The 24,917-nt window shown below is 36.3% G+C and overlaps 1 protein-coding gene across 4 annotated transcripts in view; it reads right to left on the minus strand.

The window, feature by feature from the left end:
* Positions 1-1,305: 1,305 nt before the first annotated feature.
* CAPS2 (calcyphosine 2) overlaps positions 1,306-24,917 on the minus strand; it is a 31,080-nt gene continuing 7,468 nt past the window's right edge. Inside the window, exons 6-18 of one of the 4 annotated variants that reach the window (XM_042872966.1) lie at positions 24,120-24,275; positions 21,765-21,887; positions 19,009-19,076; positions 16,950-17,069; positions 15,989-16,063; positions 14,879-14,974; positions 14,679-14,772; positions 11,805-11,920; positions 7,064-7,140; positions 5,514-5,668; positions 4,888-5,007; positions 3,704-3,800; positions 1,306-2,453 (exon numbers count right to left, since the gene is read on the minus strand). In XM_042872966.1, coding sequence (XP_042728900.1) covers positions 2,278-2,453; positions 3,704-3,800; positions 4,888-5,007; positions 5,514-5,668; positions 7,064-7,140; positions 11,805-11,920; positions 14,679-14,772; positions 14,879-14,974; positions 15,989-16,063; positions 16,950-17,069; positions 19,009-19,076; positions 21,765-21,887; positions 24,120-24,275 — 1,473 coding nt within the window. In that variant the 3' untranslated portion in view covers positions 1,306-2,277. The remainder of the gene's footprint in view (positions 2,454-3,703; positions 3,801-4,887; positions 5,008-5,513; positions 5,669-7,063; positions 7,141-11,804; positions 11,921-14,678; positions 14,773-14,878; positions 14,975-15,988; positions 16,064-16,949; positions 17,070-19,008; positions 19,077-21,764; positions 21,888-24,119; positions 24,276-24,917) is intronic. The other 3 variants (XM_042872967.1, XM_042872968.1, XM_042872969.1) reach the window with 3 other exon arrangements.

The following is a 24,917-nucleotide window of genomic DNA, read 5'->3' on the forward strand; positions in this document are numbered from 1 at the left end:
CCCCTTCAAACAAACAAACAAACTTATTAGATACTGAGAGAAAAAGAAAACCTGTTGGGGTTTACAGAATCGCATTGCTGCCCTGCCTTTCTTTGCTATCTGATTTCCAAAGAGGAACACTACCGAGATCTACAGCATTGATGGGTGCTTGCTTCCAATACAGAAAACAAAAAGAATCAGATGTCACAGATCTTGGTTTGAATATGGTTTCAGTCCTTCTGGTTTTACAAGTAACTGTGAGCACGGTGTGCCAGGTTTGCATAGAAGTTTGTGTCAATTCTTTGCCACTTTCTTAAGCTGACAGAACAAATAACAGCAGGCAAATGGAAGGTGACTTTTTAAAACAGGAGCTTTTGTGAACTCCATTAAAAATTCAGAGACATTATAGCTGATGTTTAGAGGCAGCCACTGATGTGTAACTGACCTTGAAGTTAATAGAAATGAAATACCTAGCAGGTTTTTCAGAATTACCAAAGTACATACTTACATTTTTTAGGCAATTTTTGACCTTTAGAGTTTACTGTAGATTAACCAATTAAAATTTTGACTTCAGATGAAGGAGCATTACTACAAAAATTATAGAAATATCATTCATGTACATCATTCACCTAAGTTTTGTGCTAAGAACAAAATTTTAAAAAGCACTTCATTTGCAGCACATAGGACCTGTGCAGCTTCTGCTGAGCGTGTCCATTTCAGAATCACCAGTTCCATGACCAACTGACAGAACCTTACCAGCAAGAGAAATTTCAGCAGGAATGGGGAATAAAAAGATTGTAATGAGCCACATCAGAACTCTTCTTAGAATAAGCAATGACAGAATTTTGCTTTGTTTTGTAAACCAACGCAGACATCTGCAGCCTCAAAAGAACTGGGAAAAAAAAAATCCTTCATTTGAAGGTTCAGAGCAGAAACTGCAATTCTAATTACAAGAAAGGTCAGGCTACAGAAATTCAGATGATAACAAAAACACAAGTAATTAGAACACAAAAATGCTGTATCTAGAACAAACCAGTCAGACACAGAGGGTCTGAAGTCCCTGATTTTAGCATTCATTTCAGCACTGTCCTTAAATTTCTGTAGAACACAAATTCTGTTTCAGAGGAAGTCCTCTGAACCCCAAGCTATACATTCAAAACTGGTCAGACCAGCAAGGGGAAAAGGAATATACTGTAATTGCATAAGCTTAAGAAATGCAGTTCAACACACTGTTAATTTTGGTGAGAGGTAAACTGAAACCAAAGGTATCAATACATACATATATAATTTATTAATAACTCATTTTTTATTACTTAACACAATTAACCTTACAGAACTAAAAGGATATATTACATAGAAAAGCTTACCTGGCTAAATATCTGAAGTAGTAAGAAATATTTTAATTCAGAATTTAGTTTTTGGTGCAGTGGTGCTCTTTCAATATAGATTTTTCTGATCTATACTTTTAAATTAGACACGAAGTTCTGCATATCAGCCTGACAAATGACATAATTGCTTAATTTAAAAAAAAAAGTCTCAGAAATTCAAAGTAGACAAGTCAGATATTTACATACAAATCTGATTTGAAAATAATTTAGCAAAATATAGGCAGAAAAAATATACTTGTGCTTATTAAGCCTTTGGTATTCAACATTCAGCTTCAGACGCCTGACCAAGATGAAAAAATAACATCAGTAAAGATGAGCTGGGTACTGGCTTCAAAACTAATTTGTGTGAACTTCTCTGCATTTTCAGTACAGCAGACGTCCTCCAAATTGGATGAAGATGGCCTTTTCCAGGCTGATCACCAAAACAGTAAAGGAGAAATAAAGCACATAATGTTTTAAGAGCAATTATGCTATTTTTATAAAATAAAACTGAAAAACAAAAAAAAGATACCATGCCTACACTGTCAAAACAATCATAAAACTGTTTTTTTTTTTTCTTGCATTACTCATACATACATTTTAGTATTCTATTCCCACTTACTTTTAAAATAAGTCTCTTTGTTCAAACATCCACTCAGTGATGGTATGTAATGGACCTCCTGGTATGGGGAACAGGCCATGAAAGCACATAAAGAGCATTTCCATTAAAACAGTGGTCATTTCTGCTCAACAGGCACTCTAAGAAACTTACCATGTCTTGTATGACTCTGAAAGCATCTAAAATTTTCAGTCCTTGATATCAATATAAAGCAATAATTATTAAGCAATGCACATCATGATCAAATCCTCCCTTATGTAGCTCTGCTTTTGTTCAGGAGGAGTCTCTCCCTCATTTTTGTCTTCTTCCACTCTAAATTCCCCAAGGGTTCCTTAAGATGTTAACAAAATCATCATCATCTGTGATTCCAATACTTAATCCTTCATAGTAATCTTCAAACTCAGAATAGGACACTTCTTCAGGATTGCTGCAGGATTCTCCTAATGTCTCTAGAAATGACACTTTAATTTCTTCTTCTGTAGCTTTGCCTGTGAAAGTTTATTTTTTCCATCAAACACATTTCTAAGACCAGTGAATATACAGCTTTTAGTCTATCTTAAGAAACGAAAACTTAAAATTCAATGTTCTGACTTCACAGGGGGCAATGAAATCATTTGTCCGCCTGCAGTATTTACCTTACTTTGATAGCAAATGATAGCATTAAACATAAATGGAAACATGAGGCCAAAGTCAGTTTCAATGGATTATGAGATCAAGAAGATTTTTCCTCGAATGACTGAGAAAACTGAACAATGTATTCTTTAATTAAAATGTTGGTAATTCAGAGGTAAACTTGTAACAAAACATGCATTTAACGTAAAAAAAACCTCAAAGCTCTAGGAACACATTAAGATATGACTTCCATTCAAAAACGTTCCAGATTTACAAGTGCTTTTTTGTGACTTAACCAAGATTATACTCAGATAACTTTTACTGCACTCAGGAAAAAACTGGAGAAAATACAGCATTATAGAGAAAAAAACTGCACGTCCATCATCCTTAAGCCACAGGCTGTCCTCATGTGTTACTATGATGTTGCTGGCAAAACAAAAAACATCCTCTTCTCTATAGGTAAAATAGAAGGGGTCAAGACATCAAGGAGGCTTTCACAGTAATGAGTCCGATACATTGGAGATGTTGTTTTAGAAACTGACCTACAAAGATTTAAACTCCTATTATTTTTTTTTTTAGCAGCAAGAGTTTAAACACGCTGCTATCTTCATTATCTTTTCAGAATTCTCAAACATTTCCTCAGTAAAGAGGAACAACCATGAGCAGAAATAAATGAATAATTTATTCAGAAGGAACTTCAAGTGATGAGAAAATTGTGTCACTTGGAAACCTTCTGTATATTGAGAGAGAACAGGAACATGAAAGGGAGAGCATCCTCCTAATTTAAGACTGCTAATATTGTGTATGTCAGTGAGTGCTTGCACACAAGAGCTAAGATACAACTACTTAAATACAGTCCTACAAAGGTAAGGAAAGAAACCTAGCCTGCATATCTGAAGTCTTCGCAGTGAGATAAAAGTATTAAAATCATACAGATGAACTGCAGTACTATTTATAGTCCTGTTTCACGTTATGGATAACCAGAGGAGAAAAGTTCTTGTCAACAGCTGAAGTCTAGGTCAACACAAAAACATTTAATGTTTGCAGCAGTCTCTGAATCTGTTTTCTCTGCTAACATGGTGAATTCATTAATTACAGGTATATTCTTTTTGTTCATATGAATTACCTGCCAACACTAGAGGATGTTTCTTTGCACAGTAACATTTTCTGATGTCTACCATGGGAACACTTCCAGTTTTGTTGAAATCTAGTTTCATATAAGCCTAAACAAGGTAAAATTAAAAAAAAAAAAAAAAAGGAAATATTTAAAGATCAAATATACTCACATACTTAATACGTACTTCTAGATCTTTTGCAATTAATTATTCTGACATAACCATTTTACATAAGTAAACTGAGTCTTCCATCACTGACACTTGGATGCCAGTAAAAGATTCTATGGTGGGGAATTTTGCAATCATTTTATTTCAACAACTTTCACATTAAATGCTGTCCCTCACAAACTCAAAAAAAAAATTGTATTCTCTCCAAAATTTCTAGCACATCCCTGGCATCTGCAGTCAAGATGCTTCCTTTCTGCCTCCTCCAATTAGTATGATTCCAGTGTCATTCCAATAGAGGCTTCTTCAGCACTGCTTACAGCAGCTTCATTCTCATTCCAACAGTTTACTTTTAATACACACACTCAATGCAGAAGGCCAGGAGAGTCAGATCCTTCATAATTAAAAGTTTCAATATTTCAAAGTATGTGTCATAGTTTTTCATTATGATATTCCATCCCTACAATACTGGCTGATTTGCAATCAGTGTTTCATATTGGAAATGGTTCCACAATACACTGGCACTATAGTTTCTCTTTCCAATTTCTAGATACACATTTAACAAATGACATTTCCAATATAAAAAACTCTCACTAACTTAATGCCTCTAACTGTACATTTCAAAGAAGGCAAGTATTATTGCCTCTATTTCAGACATTGGAAGAAAAAATAAGCGCACAGTATATACAGATCACAGAGTGATCTGCCAAAATACAGAAACAGACTTTTGGAAGATACTGCTTCAGAGTGCCAGATGCTTTACACGCTGGAGTGAACTGTAAGAATAGCATACAGACTCAATCTCATAATAATAAAATATTTGATTCTAGGTGGCAGAGTTCAAAACTAAATTTCATTCAACAGTGAAACAGCATGCAATCTTCCAATTTACATTCATTTTAATTCACTCCTTTGACAATTTAAAAAGACAATTACCAGGAACAAAATGTAAGGAAAAATATTCAAATAAATAACCAACTCCAAAAGTTAGACTGCAAAATAACTATAATTACAGTGCAGTAAAACTTACTTTTCTTACAAATGCTTTCCGATATTCATTCATTTCTCCAGCTATAGCATGAATAAATTCTCCATAGTCGACTTTAGCACTCTTGCTATCATCAAGAATAAGCCATAAGGATTCAAAGTCCTGTAATTTAAAAATATTTTGCCAAAGCTTTTCATGACATCCTGAAAGAAAGCAATTGCTGCAGTGCAAACTTCGCAAAGAAGAATGTCCCAATCCAAACTGACTCGAAGATTCATCAAAATAATTCAAGTTATCATCAGTCACTGATAGCCATAATTCACGTTGTCTGCAGTTTTGATAGTTGTGTATTGTTTTTGTAAAATAATATTTAGAAGGAAGACTGATAAGTAAATGGCATCATATACAATAACTGCAAAAGGCCCCAAAAGAAAAATAATTGCAATTCCATTCATCCCTCAGAAAGACAGCTCTTTTTCTTTATTTTCTTTTTACTTATTTCAGAATTTTACAAGGGGCTGAATGTAGAAATGCCAGTGTAGCACCAGAAAAAAAAAAGCCTTGCAAAAATTACACCATATTGAACTATAGATTTAAGCAAAGAAAAGAAGCATTTCAGTAAACTAAAGTGAGATACTGCCCATTATTACAATTTCAGTTAGACTTACCTGTTCAGACACTTCCAAATGGAATAGCTTTAGAGCTTCTTTAAAGTCTGCCTGAGAAAGAAAACCATTGCCGTTCTTGTCTATGTGTCGGAAATATTTTCCTAAGCCTGTTACAACTCTAACTCCTCTTTTACTTAAAGTCTCTCTGAGCATACCTGAGGATTTACAGAAAGAAAAGAGTGCAATATTCAGCCAAAGCTGACCACACGTTACAGAGCTGTTATAAAAGTAAACAAAACCACAACAGCCTGTAACGCTGCAGGTTAAAACAGCCAATGCACACATCCAGGCTCTCTTACCTTCAATGATGGCATAGGAGTTTAAAACGTAACTATCAGTTATTTAACATTTGAATGGAAATTGTATAAATTAGCAGGAACATCTAACAAAACATTTAGAAGATCGCAGGAGGAAAGAAAGAATGGCTCGATTACCTTCTATGTGCTGATATGATAAAACTGCTAACTTTCAATGGAATTGATCACATACATAATTTCAACAAACAAAACAATTTAGTAATGCTGTACTTTGGTAAAACAAATGTTCTACTAATGAATACAGAGTGCCTCCTCTGCCTATAAACATGCTAATACATGTGGAACCAGAAACAACTATTAGTAAGTTTGTAAAATCATTCCAAACTTTCCATGCTAACAGTGACAGCATTACCAACATCTGTTTTACTTCAGGGATGTCTGAGCTTCTCAGCATACCATAGCAGAAGCCATCTATTATCTCACTACATTTTCAAAGTACTGGCACCTACTTAAAAAGCAAAATGGAGGAGAGAGGAACTCATTTTTTCCACTAAAGATCGAAGTCAGAAGTACATGAAAATACATCTTGCCTTCTTCCAGGCCACACCAACAAACTTTAGATATATTCAGATAATTGAGAAATCAATTTGTGTGTAAATTCAACTGTCTATGTTGACTACCAGTTACACAGCAAGAGCACAGTGAGGTGCTCACGTTGTCATAGTTTTAAACACAAAGCTGTGCCCTTGTCCAAAATAAGACAGGTAGGAACCTGGTAAAATTCAATTGCATATTCTAGATACTAAATTGTATTCACACATTTAGTATGAACACTGTTACAAGAGTATGCAAAAACAACTTCTCAGTGTGTAGAAATAATGGTCAAAGAACTACTGAGCACAGAAGTGATGAAATGAGAACGTGTTCTTACATTTCAGTGCTTTTTTAATTTAATGCCAGTTTAACAAAGGATTAGTGTTATACTTCAGCATATTTTAAAGATTTTTGTCATCACAGAAAGTAATATCATCTTGATTACACTCACAATTATTCCACACTCTTTCCAAAATCATTAAGCAGACCATCTATTTAAAGGAAAAGGAGAGTAGAACGCATTCTTCTGACAGGTTTATTCTGATATCAGATTCCAATAATATTCTGACAACTACCGAACTCTTGTTTAATTTTGTTTATTCAAATAGAACCTTTGAGCTGTCATCACTGCTCCTTGTATTGAACAATAAAGTTAGAGACACAGAAATGAAAATCAAGGGGGTTCTGGTAGACACAAACCTTGAATTTTCTTGAACACTCTGCCGTCATCAATCAATTGCTCAGAATATTCTTGGTTGAATTTCAAGGAGGAATCTCTACAATAATCAAAATTTAATGTTGGTTGGTTAAAATCACACATAATGTTACTTGATGGAAAACAGCTGTAGTAGAAATGCATTTTTTCTGGCAACGGCCAGAAATCCACTAAATACGAGATATGAAAATGTTGCAAGCTGAAGGAGGGACACTGTTCAGAAAAGGAATGGCCAGTAGATTGGCATAAGACCAGAGGACCTGAGGATTTTTCTGTCATGAAGACTTCAACGAATGCAAACACGTCCGTATGCTGATTATTGGTTAAAAATCTGCTTTCTTTGCTTGGTCACCACAGCACTACATAATGTAATACTTTTTAAAATGCTCTGATAAATGAATCATGGATTTCTAAAAACGTGCTTAAGAAAAAAATAAAATAAAAAAAGAAAAAGAGCTAATGAATGGGACACTGTGATTGGGAGTCACATCCAAAGAATGTTGTGAGGTAGCTCAGAGAAGTTTCAAAAGGTTGAAATTCCTCTATGTGTTTATAAAATATCCCATGTATTTTCCACATATATTCTGAAGGAAAATGTTTTCCTCACAGTCTTTGAACTTAATGACTAGAACAAACTAGTGGCAAGGTGATTCTGCAAGAAAAGAATTAACTGGAAGTGTTCTACACTCGTGCCTTTATTGTTAGCAATCTTAGGAGACATTGGAGACAAAGATCTGAATGAACTTATTCTTTCAATAACCTCATTGTTACAAATAGTCTGTGCAGATTCCAATTACTTTTAACATCTGAAGACACTCAGAAAGATGAGGCACTGAGCATTAAAAGGATGAATAACGGTAACAAAATTTCATATAGTTTCTCCTTTTTGTTCCAGTGTAAATCAGCCATCTGAAAAGAACGTCAGCAAAGTTGAAATCTCCCAGAAAACACATACACAGATTTGATGTGTATTTATTTGGACGTTGCACAGATAAATCCTCCAGGAAAAAAAATCTCTCTCAAATAAAGAAATGAATTTTCCAGGTAACTAACAAGCAATAATGAGGCATATTAATGACAGATATGTTAACACTACACAGTTCTGGGCTTTTTTTTTCTCCTTACTATGCCCACTTACAGGAAGAGACCATATAGGAGCCTTAACAACTGAGTTTGAAATGCCAGTTAATCACAGAAATTTTCTCTTGCACCAGAGATTAAATGGAGGGACTTTAGGTTTAATGAGAGCCTAATTGGGAAATGCATGAGCCTTCTCATTTCAAAAACAAGCCAACCACTAACAAACAGAAGAAAGACAAGCATCCTTCCATGAAAAAGAAAGCGCCATTCCATGACACTGGTTTGCAACTTTTCCTGTAGAAAGCAGGATTAGCTACATAGATTTGACACTGAATTTGATGCAACAAAGAGTTTCTGACCTGGTTTATATTTTCATTCACAATGCTAACCGTATATCTGACAAAATAAATGAATGCAAACTCAGTGTTGTTAAGTTAGTTTTCTAAGTTCATCTGGTAAGGGTACAAACAATAGCAAGGATGTAGATCAAAAGCTGGATCAGTACATCATAGGCATGAACAAGGAATTATAGTGAAATCGTGTATTTTTTTTCCTGGCAAGTGATTGCGTTCTGAAAAGGTCCCCCTCTCCCCCCTCTCCTCCTCCCCCCCCCCCCCTCCCCAGAATCCCCAGTCAGAAATCATTACAAAGATTGATAGAAAAAATACTGTTGCAAATAATCTATACGAAGAAAATGAACAAAACAGAAGGAAACCTACTCCTACTCCTGCAACTACTTTAATCAGAGTAGGAAGGCAGATGCAAAAGCTCTACTGTCAATTTAGAATTGCTTGTTCACCAATGCCTTGTCATGGAGGAGTACTTCTTCCTTCAGAGGAAGAATTACTTCTCTCCTGCCTATTAAGAGTTTACATCTCTCCAGTTCATGTACCTTCCATTATGAAGTCCCTATGAACTTGTTCATATCAAACCACCTAAACTGTACATTACCATCAACAGCCACCTACAGAGGATAACACTCTAAAATAAACATAAAACACAGAAGATTCATAGCTCGTGACAGCAAGACATAGCTGCTCTTGTAAATCTGCATTAGACCTTCAAGACTATCTGAGCAGGATTCTCTCTAAGTATAGTAACGAGGGTAAGAGAGTATTCTGCCAGAGAAGAATAAGTTATAGTTCAATATCATCCCTTTCAAACACACTGTTCAGAAAAAAATAGGCTGATTTCACAATCTGAAATTTAGTCAACTATCTGGAAAAAAAAACAAAAAACAACCCATAACACTTCAGTTAGAGAGAACATGGAAGAAAGAAACAATTTGTTCCATCACAAGTAGCAGAAAATATGAAATTATAGCCTGAAGAGATAGCCTTCAGAAATAACACTCAATCAACTCCAAATGTCACAGGTAGAAAATTAGCAATAAATGCAAGATATTTACCAAAATGATATGCTTCTGAGATGTAAAATATCCTACATAAGCTATCCAAAATTTAACCATATTATTTCATGAAAATGCTGCAGAGGGAGCAATTAGCAGTAAGTATCATACAGATATACCTTTCTACAACCAATTAAGTTTGAATATACTGTTCTGTGGACTGTTAGCTCACTATGGCCCCTTTGCAGAGCTTTCAGTGGAAAGAGATATAAAGTGAGTATTACTGTAACTGAGAACAAGCTTCATGCATCTAAACAGCTTCAGAACGAAAAATAATAGTCAGTTAAATTGTTCTGATGAAAGTAGTCTTTACATACTGAATGTATTTAACTGAGGCTTTGTTATTGCTGTTCCAAATCAAGAGGCTGTGTGATCTGAGACTGGTTAGACCTGAGAAAGCAAGGCTCAGGGGTATCTTACCAGTGTGTGCAAATATCTGATGGGAGAGAGTAAAGACGACTGAGCCAGGATCTGCTCAATGCAGCCCACTGACAGGACAAGAGGCAACAGGGACAAACTTCTCACCAAAATTTGAATAATCAAACTGATGGTATTTCAGACTTAATTAACTTCCATATTCAGGCAACAAATTTTCATACCTTTTTTTTTTTTTTTTTTTTGGTGGTAAGAAACAGTGTATTCACAATAGAAACCAGAAACCCCAGAGAAAGACAGTTCATTGCCCTGACTGTTTATTTCTGCAGATAGTGAGATAAGTGCACTGACTGTGAAAAATAATGCATATTGGGGGATTAGCTGAAAAAGTTCTATGAAATTCTCTATAGAACAATGTAATTTTCTAAAACATATTTTGAAAAAGCAAGTGTAGAAATCCTGCTCCAAAAAAGCTTTTCTGCTGTACCATGTAACGTATTAGAGTTGTATTTTCATCATACTTATATCCCACTGTTCATAAAAGAGAGAAAATGCAAAAGAAGAGAATTTCCTCCCTTCAATCACAGCCCATCCTCAGACATTATCAACTTCTATTTCAGCAGGAAAGGGGAAAAAAATCAAGTGCAGATAATCTGAGGAAATATCTAGGTCATGCATTCTAATGAAACGTGTTAAGATCATTCATATCTCATTATTATGAAGTTTGCAAGAAATCTGAGTAAATGTCCAAATCAGAAGTGTCATTTAATGACTGCTTAATGTACACACCATGACTACAATGATTTAGGGAGCAGATAAAACACTTGAACCTCTCTCTCCACAGTTCTTTGCCATAGCAAACCATACCAGTCGAGACATAGCAAGAGACTGGAAAGACAATATATGGCATAATTTGATTTCTCATGTAGATATTAATGATATAACGTAGCACAAAAATAGTCCTTCTTTCTACTCTTTGTTACCTCATGCACTTGCAATAGGGACGGGAGAAATAGGCAATGTAGCAAAATTAACACTTTAATTCTTAAGACATTCAGTATCATACAATGTCAAATTATTATGTGCTGATATGATGAGCCTGTGCCATCTGTCCTAAAATCGATGGTCTGTGTATGATACAGTAGCAGAGAGAATGCTATCAGGATGTGTATTCTTCAACAGTAACTCAGAATTGCTACTATGAGGCAAGCACCACCCTCCGGTGCAGAAAGGAGCATTCCTCACTACACCAAAAGGCTAAAGCAGATTTGCAATAGACGCAATTGAAGAGACTGAGGGAAAGAGCATGTGATAAAAGATTCTGTTGGAACATGGGGATCATTACAGAAGACAAATGAGTTGCCCCAGTGCCTGCAGTCTACAATGTGTAGCAATATCTGGAAGAAAAGAGATACAAAAATGAAAAAACAAACAAACAAAAAAAAAACAACCAGAGAAATCTTCTATTCTTCCATTGACTGTGTTCAAACACCTGTATCATTTGACTAATGTAAGCTTTTAATACAGGCTTCACAGAAGATTCAATTATAACATTAATCACAAAAAGGTATTTTTCTCCTGAACTCAGTATATTAGTTCATTACATTGAAAAATGTTCATAAGGTTTTGTATTGAAAAAAACTTCAAAGCAAATAACATAGCTTCATCTCTAATTTCATTTTTCATCTTACTCCTTATCATTCTATAATAAATTACATACATCCTCTCATGTTTATTACTAATTTCTCCTAAATACAGGTTTTTTTTTTAACAGTATAAATAAGAAGTTGTAAGTTTTTATAAAAAAAGATTTTTTGCTTAAGTAGGGAAAACTAATTTGAAAAACAGTTGGTGGCACTTACTTTAGAAAATCCATAGCAGTTTCATCAATACCTATTACACGAAGGGTCAGAATTGGATTCTGCTTGACGCTTTTTGGAAGATTATGATCAACACTTTGGAAAGTTAGGTTAGCTCCCTGTTGGAAAGTGTACAGTTATTTACAAATAGGTCACATAATTTGTAAAATACAACTACTTTCAAGAAGTATGACTATTAACATTTAGGTATGTAATGACAAAAAAGTGTAGCTAATGTCAGTTAACCTTCTAAACAGCTTTTCTAGTAGTAAATAAAAATAGCTGCATGCTTCAAAATGAAATATTATCCTCTATGTAGAAGTTTGTCTAGGAAGAGGGCCACTTGTGCCTCAAGTCACAGTTTAGGAATGAAGGACTACAGATTGTTGTCTCCTCAGCCTGGCTCTACTTTTCTATTTCTCTTCTCTCTTGATCCTTTAAGATCACCTAGTTCTAATCCTCTGCTGTAGGCAGGGACACCTCCCTCTAGACCAGGTTGCTCACAGCCCCATCCAGCCTAGCCTTGAATGCTTCCAAGGAGGGGCACCCACAACCTCTCTGGGCAACCTGTTCCAGTGTCTCACCACCTTCACAGTGAATAATTTCTTCTTGATATCTAGTCTAAATCTACCCTCTTCCAGCTTAGAACAATTTCCCCTCGTTCTGTTGCTTCGTGCCCTTCTAAGAAGTCCCTCTTCGGCATTCTGTAGGCTCCCTTTAGGTTCTGGAAGGTCACTATAAGGTCTCCTCATAGCCTTCTCCAGGCTGAAAAGCACAAGCTCTCTCAGCCTGTCTTCATAGAGGAGGTGCTCCAGCCCTCTGATTATCTTCATGGCCCTCCTCTGGACCTGCTTCAACGTCTCCACATCCTTCTTGTACTGGGGGCTACAGACCTGGACTCCAGGTGGAGTCTCACAAGAGCAGAGTAGGGGGGCAGAAATCACCACTCCTGGACCTGCTGGTCACACTTCTCTTGATGCAACCTAGGATACGGTTGGACTTCTGCGCTGCAAGCGCACACTGCTGGCTCATGTTGCATCTTTCATCAGTCAGCACTCCCAAATCCTTTTCCTCTGAGCTGCTCTCAAGCTATTCTTCACCCAACCCGTATCCGTGCTTGAGACTACCCCAACCCAGATGCAGGACACTGCACTTAGCCTTGTTGAACTTCATGAGGTTGGCATAGGCCCATCTCTCAAGCCTGTCCAGGTCCCACTGGATAGCATCCCCTCACTCCAGCATGTCAACCGCACCACTCAGCTTGGTATCAACTGTAAACTTGCTGAGGGTGCACTCAATCCCACTGTCTACATCATCTACAAAGATGTTAAATAACACTGGTCCCAAGACTGATCCCTGAGGAATGCCACTCATCACTGAAATTCACTTGGGCACTGAGCCCTCAACTGCAACTCTCCGAGTGCGACCATCCAGCCAATTAATTCCTTATCCAATGACTGGTCCATCCATCAAATCCCTTTTTCTCCAATTTGGTGACCAGGATGTCATGTGGGACAGTGTCAAACACCTTGCACAAGTCCAGGTACGTGACATCAATTGCTCTTCCTTTATCCACCAGTCCACTTTATCCACTGTATCCACAACTCCAATATAAAAAGCCACCGTATTTGTCAGGCATGATTTACCCTTGATGAAGCCATGTTGGTTACCACCAACCACCTCATCTTTATTTTTCCATGTGCCTTAGAAGGGCCTTCAGGAGGGTCTGCTCCATGATCTTTCCAGGCACAGAGGCGAGACTGACTGGCCTGTAGTTCCCCAGATCTTCTTTTTTTCCCTTCTTGAAAATGGCTGTTATGTTTTCCTTTTTCCAAACATGGGAACTTCACCAGACTTCCATGAGCTTTCAGATATCATGAATAGCAGCCTGGCAACTTCATCCACCAGTTCCTTAAGAACCCGTGGATGGATCTCACCAGGTCCCATGGACTTATGCACCTTCAAGTTCTTTAGATGGTCTTGATCCTCATAATCACTTACAGCAGGCAGATTACTTTCTCCAAGTTCTTACCATTGCTATCGTCGACTAAGGTGATGTGGCTAGAGCCCTTACGAGTGAACACTGAGGCAAAGAAGTCATTGAGCACCTCAGTTTTCTCCTTATCCCTCATGACCTAGTTTCCATTTTCCTTCCAGAGACTGCATTCTACCTGACTGTTTCAATACTTCACTCAAATACATTGTTTTCTCTAAATTTAAGTTTTTTCAGGAGGATGCAGACAAAACGTGCCGTATTTGAAAAATTATGCTAGTGTTTATAAGTCAGGAACCCTTAACCCAGTGTGATTCATAATCATTAATCAGGTTAGCTGGCGGATGAAGTCCCAAATGCTCAAATAAGTATAAACTTGATTAAACATGCAACTTATTCAAATGATGTTTCAATCACTTTCTGCGAGAAAAAAAGTAACAAAAGCTCTCTTTAAACAGCTGGTGGTCAATATTTTCAAACTTCTGGGTTAAAACCAATTAACGTACAATTCCCTCATGCTTAAAAATATTTAGACATTGACTCTTGTCAAAAATTCCAGCAAAGCTTGTAAAGGTGATTACTTTTTTAAAGAGTGCTTTGGTTTTCTATTTCATCTTCAGGACTCCGTGAATCATGTTTTTTTCTACAGATAGGTCTACACTATCTGCAGTCTTCTGCCCTCTAGTGGGAATACTACAAACTGAAGCCAAAAGAGGAATCTCTAAAACATGAAGAGTAATTCAGACTCCTGAAAAATGTGTAAATTGAAAATGCTACTGCAAGGAAGACCCTAAATGATATACCACAATTTAAAATCTGAATATTGAAATATTAGTTCAAATTCGCCAACATCATTGCCTTGAGTTCAACAGAAAAGCACTTACGATGTAGAAATCACTGAGATCATAAGCTTCTCCCTTCTTTTGTCCTCGCTGATGTTGATAAACTCCCTTCTGAATGAAAGGCAAGGCATTTGTTCTGTGAAATAATTCAGAAACAACCTGAAAACAATTACGTTTTGGTAAGTTTCCTAAGTAAAGTTAAAGACATTTTCTAAAACCTTTTTAAAAGAAACTTAACCTACCTATTTTTTCCAAACTGTCGGAATTCATATACAGTAAGGGATTTGTCACATGTAAAAAAGAATCCAATCAAGTCCCTACAAGCATCACGACCATTTCTGGAAGGAAAATTGAAAAGAATATTTACATTGTTACATACATACATGTTTAATTCAACCCAAACACAAATAGTACTTCTATTTTGAAGCACCCACTTTGTGTCTACTCTTCCATATTGCACAATGTTTTTTCCTCTTAAAAGCTATCTACTTTCTCTAAACCACTGTAGAATTCCTCTTCTGGATTTACAACCAAATCTACATGGAATATTCTGTTCTCCATCATGTTAAGAAAGTCTATCAAATTTTCATGCTTTAGTAGACCAATGTAATTTTCATTCATTAACCATTATTACCCATATTAACCATTCATTAAAAGTAATAGGATTACCTAAACCTGGACTACCTGTAGTTATTATGGTATATGAAGTTATTCTGCTGAATCCTTGCCTGTATATACAGTTCACTGCTTCAGTGCTGAAGAACATGTTTATGCCACCACTACTCAATTCAGATCAGTTTCAAAGCTGCCTTAAATCTACAAGGTTTAGTATGCAAGAATCCACAAACGAAACACAGAATCACAAGGTTGGAAACGACCTGCAAGATCATCTAGTCCAACCACCCTCCCATTCCTATCAGTACCACAAACACAAACCCATCCCTTCCATTCACAGTGGTTGCCACATACCATGAGACAAGACCATACAATTTTTCATTAACCGATTTGCAGTGGTTGTCCTGCACAGACACCTCACTGTCCTACGACAGACATGATGGTAACATAGCATGACTTATGCATCTTAATGCTGCACAATGGCACTATGAGCCAGGTCAAATTTTGTACTTTAAGTGCACACGTGTATATATATATATACACACACACACACACACACACACGCTGCTAGCCAGTACTGGTAACTCCCATCACTGATTGTGGAGGGATCCACAGATAAATTTTTTTTCCTATACATACAACGGAGGAAGTTCATTATAATTAATTATTTCAGAAGAGTTACAATCATTATTCACATATTCACAGAATCAAAAATCTTCCAAAAAAATTGTAATTACCTGGATATAATCCTACTATCAAAGCGTAGCTTGTTAGACAGCATGTTTTCAGTTAATCCTGATTTTGTCCTTATTCTGTAAAAATAATGCTGCATGTTAGTGATAGCTATGTGGTCACAAAAGAATGTTATATGAAATTCAGCTGTTCCAAAACAGCAAAAAAAAAAAAAAAAAAAAGTGAAAAAGGGTATCCGTGGCAACTGGCTGAAGAGGTGATCCTTGGAGTTGAAGTAGGAAGCAACTCAGAGTTACAGTGTGGAAGGCACTCTGTAATTACATCATATGAGAGTACACCTACAGAAAGCACAGACGTGAATGGGATACTTTGTTTATGAACACTTGTCAAGAATTAAAATTCTACCACCCATCATGTTTGCCTGCGTGTTGAAAAAGATTAGCAGAATAAAACCAGGAAATGCAGATCCACATTTCAACATGAAATGCTGAAAAGCAAAATGTTTTCTCAATTTTTCTTAAGCCATTGGAATTATGATTTCAATACTTGCAGGCCAGGAATAAAATCTAAATGCCGCTACATTTAATTACTGCAAAAGAAATCAAAACATAGAAGAAAAGCATGATTACACTGTGAGGATCTACTTTAGTATTTATGGATGTATATTTATGCAATTTCATGCACCTCAGGATGGATGTCTCTAAAAGGAGATGACAGGATCTCAAGCATGCAAAAAAGGCTGGCAAAACTCTGTGACAAACAATATCAATATAAGATTAAGTTGGTTCTCCCATGTTTTATGAATACTGTGAATAAACATTATACACAGAGAATCCACAAATAAGGTCCCACTAGGCAATTATACAGAATGAGGAGTCTAGAAAGAGATGAAGCTGTTGGTTCCAGGAATAAAACACCTGAAAGACAAAGAGAGACTCTGCAGATCCCAAAACAACAACAAAAAAGAGAATATTTCTAAACAAATGACCACTAGAGAAAACTTACTTTGTTTCATGCAGTGTTCTTTTTCTAAAACGCATGGGTGCAGTCCCAAGTCCCAAATGTCCATGAGCTTCCTTGGAAACATCACCTCGTGTGGATTGTTCTGGATCACTTATGACAGCTCTGATGAAAAAGAGCAGGGATAAGCCTTCTAGCATGTATCAAGTGGGCACTTCAGACTTCTTACGTTCTTTCTTTGAAAAATAAAAACCTCACAATAATGCAACAATAGCACATGGAATTTAGCTATTATAGCTGAAAAAATCTGGGGAGAGGGGTGTTTATTTTTATTTGGTTGGTGGCTGTTCTTTTGTTTGGATTTGGTGGGTTTGGGGTTTTTTTTTGTTTTTAAAATTCTGAAATCTATTATTCTAAATTAAGTATATGAAATAACAATCTGGTAGTGAACAAGTATACTTTGCATGGATGCGTTTATTACCTTATTTCCTTAGAATTATGGAGATTTTTTATTCTCCCCTTCCTCATTTCAGTAAATATTCCATCTTCAATTTTCTTCATCCGTGGATCCCTCCACAATCAGTCATGGGAGTTACCAGTACTGGCTAGCAGCATCACTCAACAAAAACACAGGCACCTCCACTGCCAAGGCACTCACCCAAAGTCCCATCTCACAGATAACAAGTTAACTGGATTCTGAACATTTTTATATTCTCTGTAGTTGTTTAACAAGTAAACAAGAGAAAAGAACCCTTAAAAATACTCAGAAGGAAAAATGATTTTGTACTGATACAACTTATGTTTATAGAGTTCTCTTTGATCCACACTGAGTGTGTATCAGTTACAAGGATTTTACTGCAAGATTGGCTCTATTAAAACAAATCAAAATACCTTTTGCACTTTCGTTAATAGATTTGCTGTGAAACAGTTTTGAACTAATCTTCCTCGATTAACATTTTGCTCTCTGATACCAATTTGGCAGCTCTGGCATGGTTATATATGGAAGGTAAATAGAGAGATTTCTTAAATAGAAAGTTCATCCTGATGCAACTGCAGCACTACTGAATATTGTTCTGACATTTGCCAACAGAAGGGTTTACAGCAGGAGCTACTTATGTAAAATTTTTAGCAAGCATAAAGTAATATGAAATTGAAATTACGTTACACCAGTTTATACCATCTCATAGTACCATGATCAGACAGCTTAGGTAAAACTCTGATATATTAAAGCATACATAGAAACGAGAACAAACTTATAGGAACAATAGTAAGATGTCTTAATTACACTCATCTTCACAGGTAAGTTACTTTTTTTCCCCTTAACCTATGATGAAATCTTTCTATACAGAACCAATGATTTCTCAGAGCTGAAGGACAGCAATGAAGTTCGAGAGCTTCCCTGTACAACCTCAATCAGTTAACTTCATTTGCTCCCTTTTTTCCTGCATGCTTAACACGGGTATAATACTCCTTCATAGAATCGCTCAGGTTAGAAAAGACCTTAAAGATCATTGAGTCCAACCACAACCCAACCATACTACCCTAACTAACAGCCCTCTGCTAAATCATGTCCCTGAGCACCACATCCAAACGGTTTTTAAACACATCCAGGGATGGTGACTCAACCACCTCCCTGGGGAGTCTATTCCAGTGCTTAACGACCCTTTCTGTAAAGAAGTGTCTCCTGACATCCAACCTAAACTTACCCTTCAACTTCAGAGAGATATTAATAGAAGAATATTAATAAAGGTAACAGACTTAGGATAGAAAACAAAAAATAATTGTAATGACAGGAATCCATATATTTTGCAGAGGTACAAGAGGGTTATTTATGTACTGTTATTGTAAAACCCTTAAAGCTTCCGGTATAAAATTAACAATTTTTCTCAGAGAAAAAGGAACTTAAAGCACTTGAAATTGATTTTTTTAATTACGGAGTCTTTTAAATGAAAAACAATTTCCATTTAAAGGGATTTTACAAATAGTAGCACTACATAACACGAGCTGCAATGAGAGGATCAAAACACCTAGGCAAGAGAAGCTGCTCCTAGACCTAAATTCTTCAGTAAGGAAAGCCGTAGTTTTACATTAAAAATCCACTTACCTGCATAACTGATCTAGCATCACTTGTTCTACTACAGCCTGTTTCTTTCTCTCTGCAGCAACATCCTCCTATAATGGAAAAGTAACCAAATGCAAAGGGAATATAACAACAAGCACTTCAAAAAATAAATTAGCTTAAGACAGCACTCAGATGTCTTAATCCTATTAATGTTACAATTAATTTGGAATTTTGAAGGTTTTTTCCATCTTTTTGAATCAAATCCTATTTGTGTAACTAAAAGACAAATAATGTTCTCTGCTACACACAGATCTACATTCCACCATGCTGGAGGGATTCCACCTCCAGCAATGTCTAGCTAAAAACTCTTTAAAGATATAGTCTCATTCCTCAGTTCATACTTGCTGCATGCCAGAACAATTTTCTGATGGAAAAGGCCAATCTGAATAACTTGTTCTTGTAAAAGAACAAATATTCAGAGGAGGAAGGTGATTTAGCAGGATCTTACTGCATTTTTTAGGATAACACTCAACCACAATCTTGCACCCTTCACTGTAAAGTATTTGATTATCAATCATTATTCATTTCACAGCAAGAGAAACCAAAGGCACATGAGGATGCCTGAGGTCAGCATGGAGGCCACTGGCAACAATTAGGCTCTACTATCTTGCTTCATTTCACCTTCCAGATCTCTGAACTTCTTTGCTACACTGATATTTGTTTTCATTCCTCCCATTTTACCTATGAGAAAAGAGAGATTATCCTTTCTAGGGGCTCAGGCAACCTCTTCAATGATTTGTAATGTGTTCTGAAGCTGAAGATTTATGATATTTTATGCTTACTGTAATTCACATTAGATAAGGTAATTCTCATTCCAAACCTCAAGAAAATTAAAAAGACAATCTATTTTAGCATTAAAAGTTTTAGTAATGATCATAGTAAACAAAACTTTTAAAAGTACTCTGTATTCTTAAGCAAATTTTTAAATGTAGTTTAAAAATCAAATGCCTACAATGGAGGCAACACATATCCAATTTAATTATTATATAAGCAGTTGTTACTTCTAATTCTTTCTATTATTACCGCTTCTATCAGAATCTTGAACATGAGAGAACCTAAGAGATGCTCCTAGAAAGAGATAGGCAGCCTGTGTAACCATGAGTGCTAATCAGTAACAAAAGAGCTTCAGAGAGTCCCTCGGAAACCTGCTGGCTTCCTTTTAAAGCATGCCAGCTGCAGTGTACCTGCCATTTGGCTGTTCTGCACTGCTCCTTTTATCAGTCTCTTCAGCTTATTTGATTTAGCAGTAGTTAATCTGAAAGTACATCAAAACTTCCCCTCCTGCCCATTATACCCACTGTATCGTATAGATTTTTAGATTTATTTTAGAAATAATGAACAGGAAAGTCTTTGTCAGAGTACTTTCTAAAGAGATTTTCCTTTAGATACATGAAAATGAATGGTGACCTCAATAGCACAATATTCACATTCATTTTAGCAAGACCAGAAATCAAATGTTTGCAATGACATGAACTTCAGTGCTTAGTAATAAACAAACAAAATAAATGAAAAATTATTTACTTTCATAGTCTCATAAAATTTATCATGGCTTATTATTCCATCAGGATATTAGAATACTAATTCTGTTCAATAATACCTTCAAAATTAAGTTCTGAAGGCCATCACTCTGCACGTGAAAATACTGAATCAAGCAGTACCTAAAATTTTAAGATTCTTCACCACTTCGAATAACCCCAAATTTAAAATTTAGCCTTACATGGACAACAGTCCTGTTGAACAGTCCTAAAAAGAGTAAGAATTGTGTCTACGTAAGAAATAAAAGAAACATACTGAGTACGTCAACATAAGAGAAGTTAGTATTTCCTCTTGTAACAGCAAAGCCGCATCTGTTTCCAGTTTGGGGGGCTGCCTTCACCACAAAATTAATAAGGATGAAAGGAAACTGGAGAGGATCCAACAGAGGATCTGAGCAGAAGAAACTGGAAAGAGAAACTAAGGGAGTCTGGTTTTGTTTAGACTGCAAAGGAAGCAGGTATGGGGTGTTCTAAAAGCATCCTACAACCAAAGGGCAAAGACCACAGCCAAACTTTTTTTTTTTTTTCCTTCAGATAGCAGCCAGCCATCAGGAGACCAAAGTTACAAACAGGGCCATCTGAGGCTTAACAATGGTGATAGGAAGAAGTACTTCACAAAGGGAATAGTGAAGCAGCACAGAAACGTTGTTGCTGATAAACGCTGTAGAATTCAATCCACCCTTGGAGCTTGGGGACATCCAAAGCCAGCTAATCTAATGCCAACAGCAGAGTCCATACTGCTTACGAAGAGGGTTATCAATCACATACTCCATTCCAACAGTTAATGAGGAAAATAAGACCATTTACTCTGGAAACGAGTCAGAGTAAAAGCTGACAGAATCATGAAATCCATGCACCACAGAATACAGGCTCATGTACAGGCTAGAGACTTGAAGACGTAGAACCGTACAGTCAGATTCACACAAGTCACTCAGCTGGTCTTTTCAGTTGTACTTACTGGCTTTTAACGCGCGTTCTCACTTACTCACATTACAGCTTAAAAAAGAACAAGCATTGCACATGAGATTTTAAAATTGCTCACTGAATTACTCAACTCAGCTCCTGTCGAAACAAATGCTTAAACTCCTGTGATGACAATTAGAGACTAGGACCAAATCATCAAGAGCCTAACTTCTACTGAACACCTTCAAGTCATTCTGCAAGTATAGAGACAGTTAACAGTCCAACAGCCAAAATACTTACAGCTTCTGATTTCCTCAGACTGTGCTGCATATTGTAGGGCTTGCTTGTGTAGCACTGTTGCAGGAGAGCTTTCTCATCAAGAGCTGTAAGACCACCATTGTGCCCATCTTCAAACCGTGAACCCTAAGCAAAAGTAAATTATTTTCAGAAATCAAATTCTTAACATCTAAACAAATTCCTTAATTTATTAAAAAGCATTTTTTGGAAGTTTCTTTATCCTACTTTTATGATAATTAAAAAGGCAAAGAAATTGCAAGCCTAGCTTTCTATTAAAACAGAACCTACAGATTTTGCTCACTAGTGTTGCCTTCCAACTTCTGAATGCTTACCAACTTCCAATCATACTGAAACAAGCAAATAACGACAAAAAAATCTCAAAAAATATCATGGTTCCACAAACTTTGCTGAAAACCAGCAGCAAGTCAGGGAGAAAGTGGACTGTGAGTACCTCTCTGAAGAAGACAAGAGCTCTCCCTGTTCTGTTTAAGAACACTGAAGATAAAGCAAAAGATTTGCCATCAGGTGTATAAGATCTCAGTCACAGAGGTGCTGCTTTTTGATCAGCAAAGAAGTTAAAATACTGCCTGGATAGGAGAAAGAACTGAAGCATGTGGGTGAACTGGCTCTAAAAGACTTCTAAATCAGCCTGAGTGGATTACAGAAGTATTTCCCACATGGAGGATTACAGACCTTGGAAAAGAGGAAACATGGGAGACAAATCAATAGAGACAAATTATTATCCACACTGCTGTAGGAGCAGCTTCTTTTCAGGGAAGTTAAAAGTTTCAATAATGGAAAAAAATAATATCTTGAAATCCAATGAAGGTTTGATTTATTATTTAATAAGATAGTAATAATGTCTAGCGGATTAATTTTCTTAGTTAGGTATTATATTGATATCTGCCACAAGAATTGACAGACACAGCTTCTGGTGCTTGGCGTTCACCTGTCTTGAACCCAAATGCACTGGAATGGGCCAGTCCTGCCTTTTCTCTGTGTTTAGGCTTGGCCCCAATCCTACAGTTTCAGACTAACTTGGCCACTCACATAAATACCTTTTGGGCTTGCAGAACAATATATAAAGGATTCACTCCTTGGAAAACAGATGACATCACTGTGTCAGTCTGGTGTGCAGGAGTGGAAATAAAAACAAAAGTAATACTACAACAAAACACCAGAATGGACCCACCATCAAACATAAAAGCACTTAACAAGACAACAAATTTGTTTTCTTCACTAAGTTTTTACTTGAAGTACCCACAAATAAAGGTTCTGTATGTTCTCCAAGTATTATCTGAATATCAGAAGTGTGGCTCTAAGGGGAGAAAATCCTTTAAAATTTTAATATATGCAAAAGAGACCTTAGCCCAAGCAATAAAAAAAAAAATCTTTGTTTTCTACAAAACCATCTCTCCTCATGCTACTGAACACCAAGCAAATAAAATAATCTCGTTGTCAATTATGACAAACTTTTTATCTGAAAAGCAATAGGCACCACATATTAGCTCAGCAACTGTGTATTTAGCCATTAATATTCTGAATATTGTATGTCATTCACACTCTGAAGTGGTCAGCACAGTCTAGCTTTGACTAGTCCTCATATAATCTGCTCATTTCTGTTTCCTGTTCCTTGTTGGGCATCTTCACTCAAGAACCTGATCTTCCCTTGTTTGCTGCTCAGTTTTACTTTACAAACAATTAAGAAACCTGGTAGATTTAACACAGCTTGCAGTCCAAGCTTTGTAGACTACAAGTGCTGGATCTTACAAAAGGTAAAGACAAAAAGCACAGATATTATTTTCCATTCTTTTAGCTCCATACTTCTGTCCATTTTCAGCACTAATATTTCTTAAAGGCTCAGACCACATATTTCACCATTTCTTTTCTAAGTCCTCGGTACAAACTTAATTCAACAGAATATTCAGAGGGAGGAAAAAAAAAAAAAAAAGCCTGACTGCATTTCCATATTTGCAAAAAACATTTTACCATGATCTTTCCTCTGTCACTTATCTTCTTAGGCTCCAGACTCATCCCCATCAATCACTCTAATCTCAGTGCCCAGGCCAGACGTGCGCTATGAGGGCAAACATTATGATAGCAGAGAACAGAAGCGTATTTACAAGGACCACCATCTCTGATTCTACAGAGCAGCTGAAGTAAACTTCCTATAGTCTACTCCCTGCTAAGTGTTAAATGCCAAAAGCATATATGGAAATGTCTTTAAAATTAATAAATGGAAGAATATATATATAAGACATATATATATATATATACAAATGCAAATCTCTCCACACATTGAATGAAATACCAATAAACATTTACCACTTAAAAATGCAATTACTACTTTGCCAGCACCTTTACTGAAGCTTCTGGACATTGGAGGTGGTTTCTTTTCTTTACTGCAGTTCTCTCAGTGTGCTGCTTATACTCTGCCTTCATATCTGCTTCATACTGATGATACTTCAGTTTATATTTGTCTGTAGGGGTTGGCAGATTTTCTGGTAGTGTCTTCTGCTCCACAACAGAATGCAGAATAATCAATACAAATTAGTCTTTCTTTTCACAGAAATAGTAATCAATATAAATGCCTCTGGTTGGGATCTTAAAAGAGGACAGCATTTTTATAATTCCCATTTGCAATAACTTCTGAAACTATTTGACACTATGCTTCACATTAAGAAAAAGAAAAAAAAGTGCATGACTGCAAATTCACATTGAATTTTCGTAGAGTTCTACGAAATCTGCCTTTTTCTTTTTAAATCGAACTAGTACACAACCAAATACATTTATGCAAAGTTAAGATTCATTGGTGCTGTCCTATAAGACATTACAGATTAATTAAACAGGTATTCCGACAACTGATTCTGAAGGGCTGAAACTAGGTTGATGGACTGTTTTCAGTCAAAGATTCCAATAGTAGATGAGTATTAGGAGATCTACTCCCTTCCTGAAAACATCAGCTGAAAAGGCTATGAAGCCAAGTATCTTCCCAACTTTACATTCCTTTCAGCAGTCTGTGCAATGGAGGCTGATGAGTAGAAACAGTTGCAAGATGATAAGCCCAAAACTCCATTCTTCCTTCTCTTCCTGAATAACCAACACCTTCAATGTTTAATTGATATCTCCTCAACGCTAACAAAAATAAGATGTCTC

The sequence above is a fragment of the Lagopus leucura genome, unplaced genomic scaffold, assembly GCF_019238085.1.
Source record: "Lagopus leucura isolate 7727_CA_CO unplaced genomic scaffold, USGS_WTPT01 Super-Scaffold_100008, whole genome shotgun sequence".
Taxonomy (NCBI): Eukaryota; Metazoa; Chordata; class Aves; order Galliformes; family Phasianidae; genus Lagopus; species Lagopus leucura.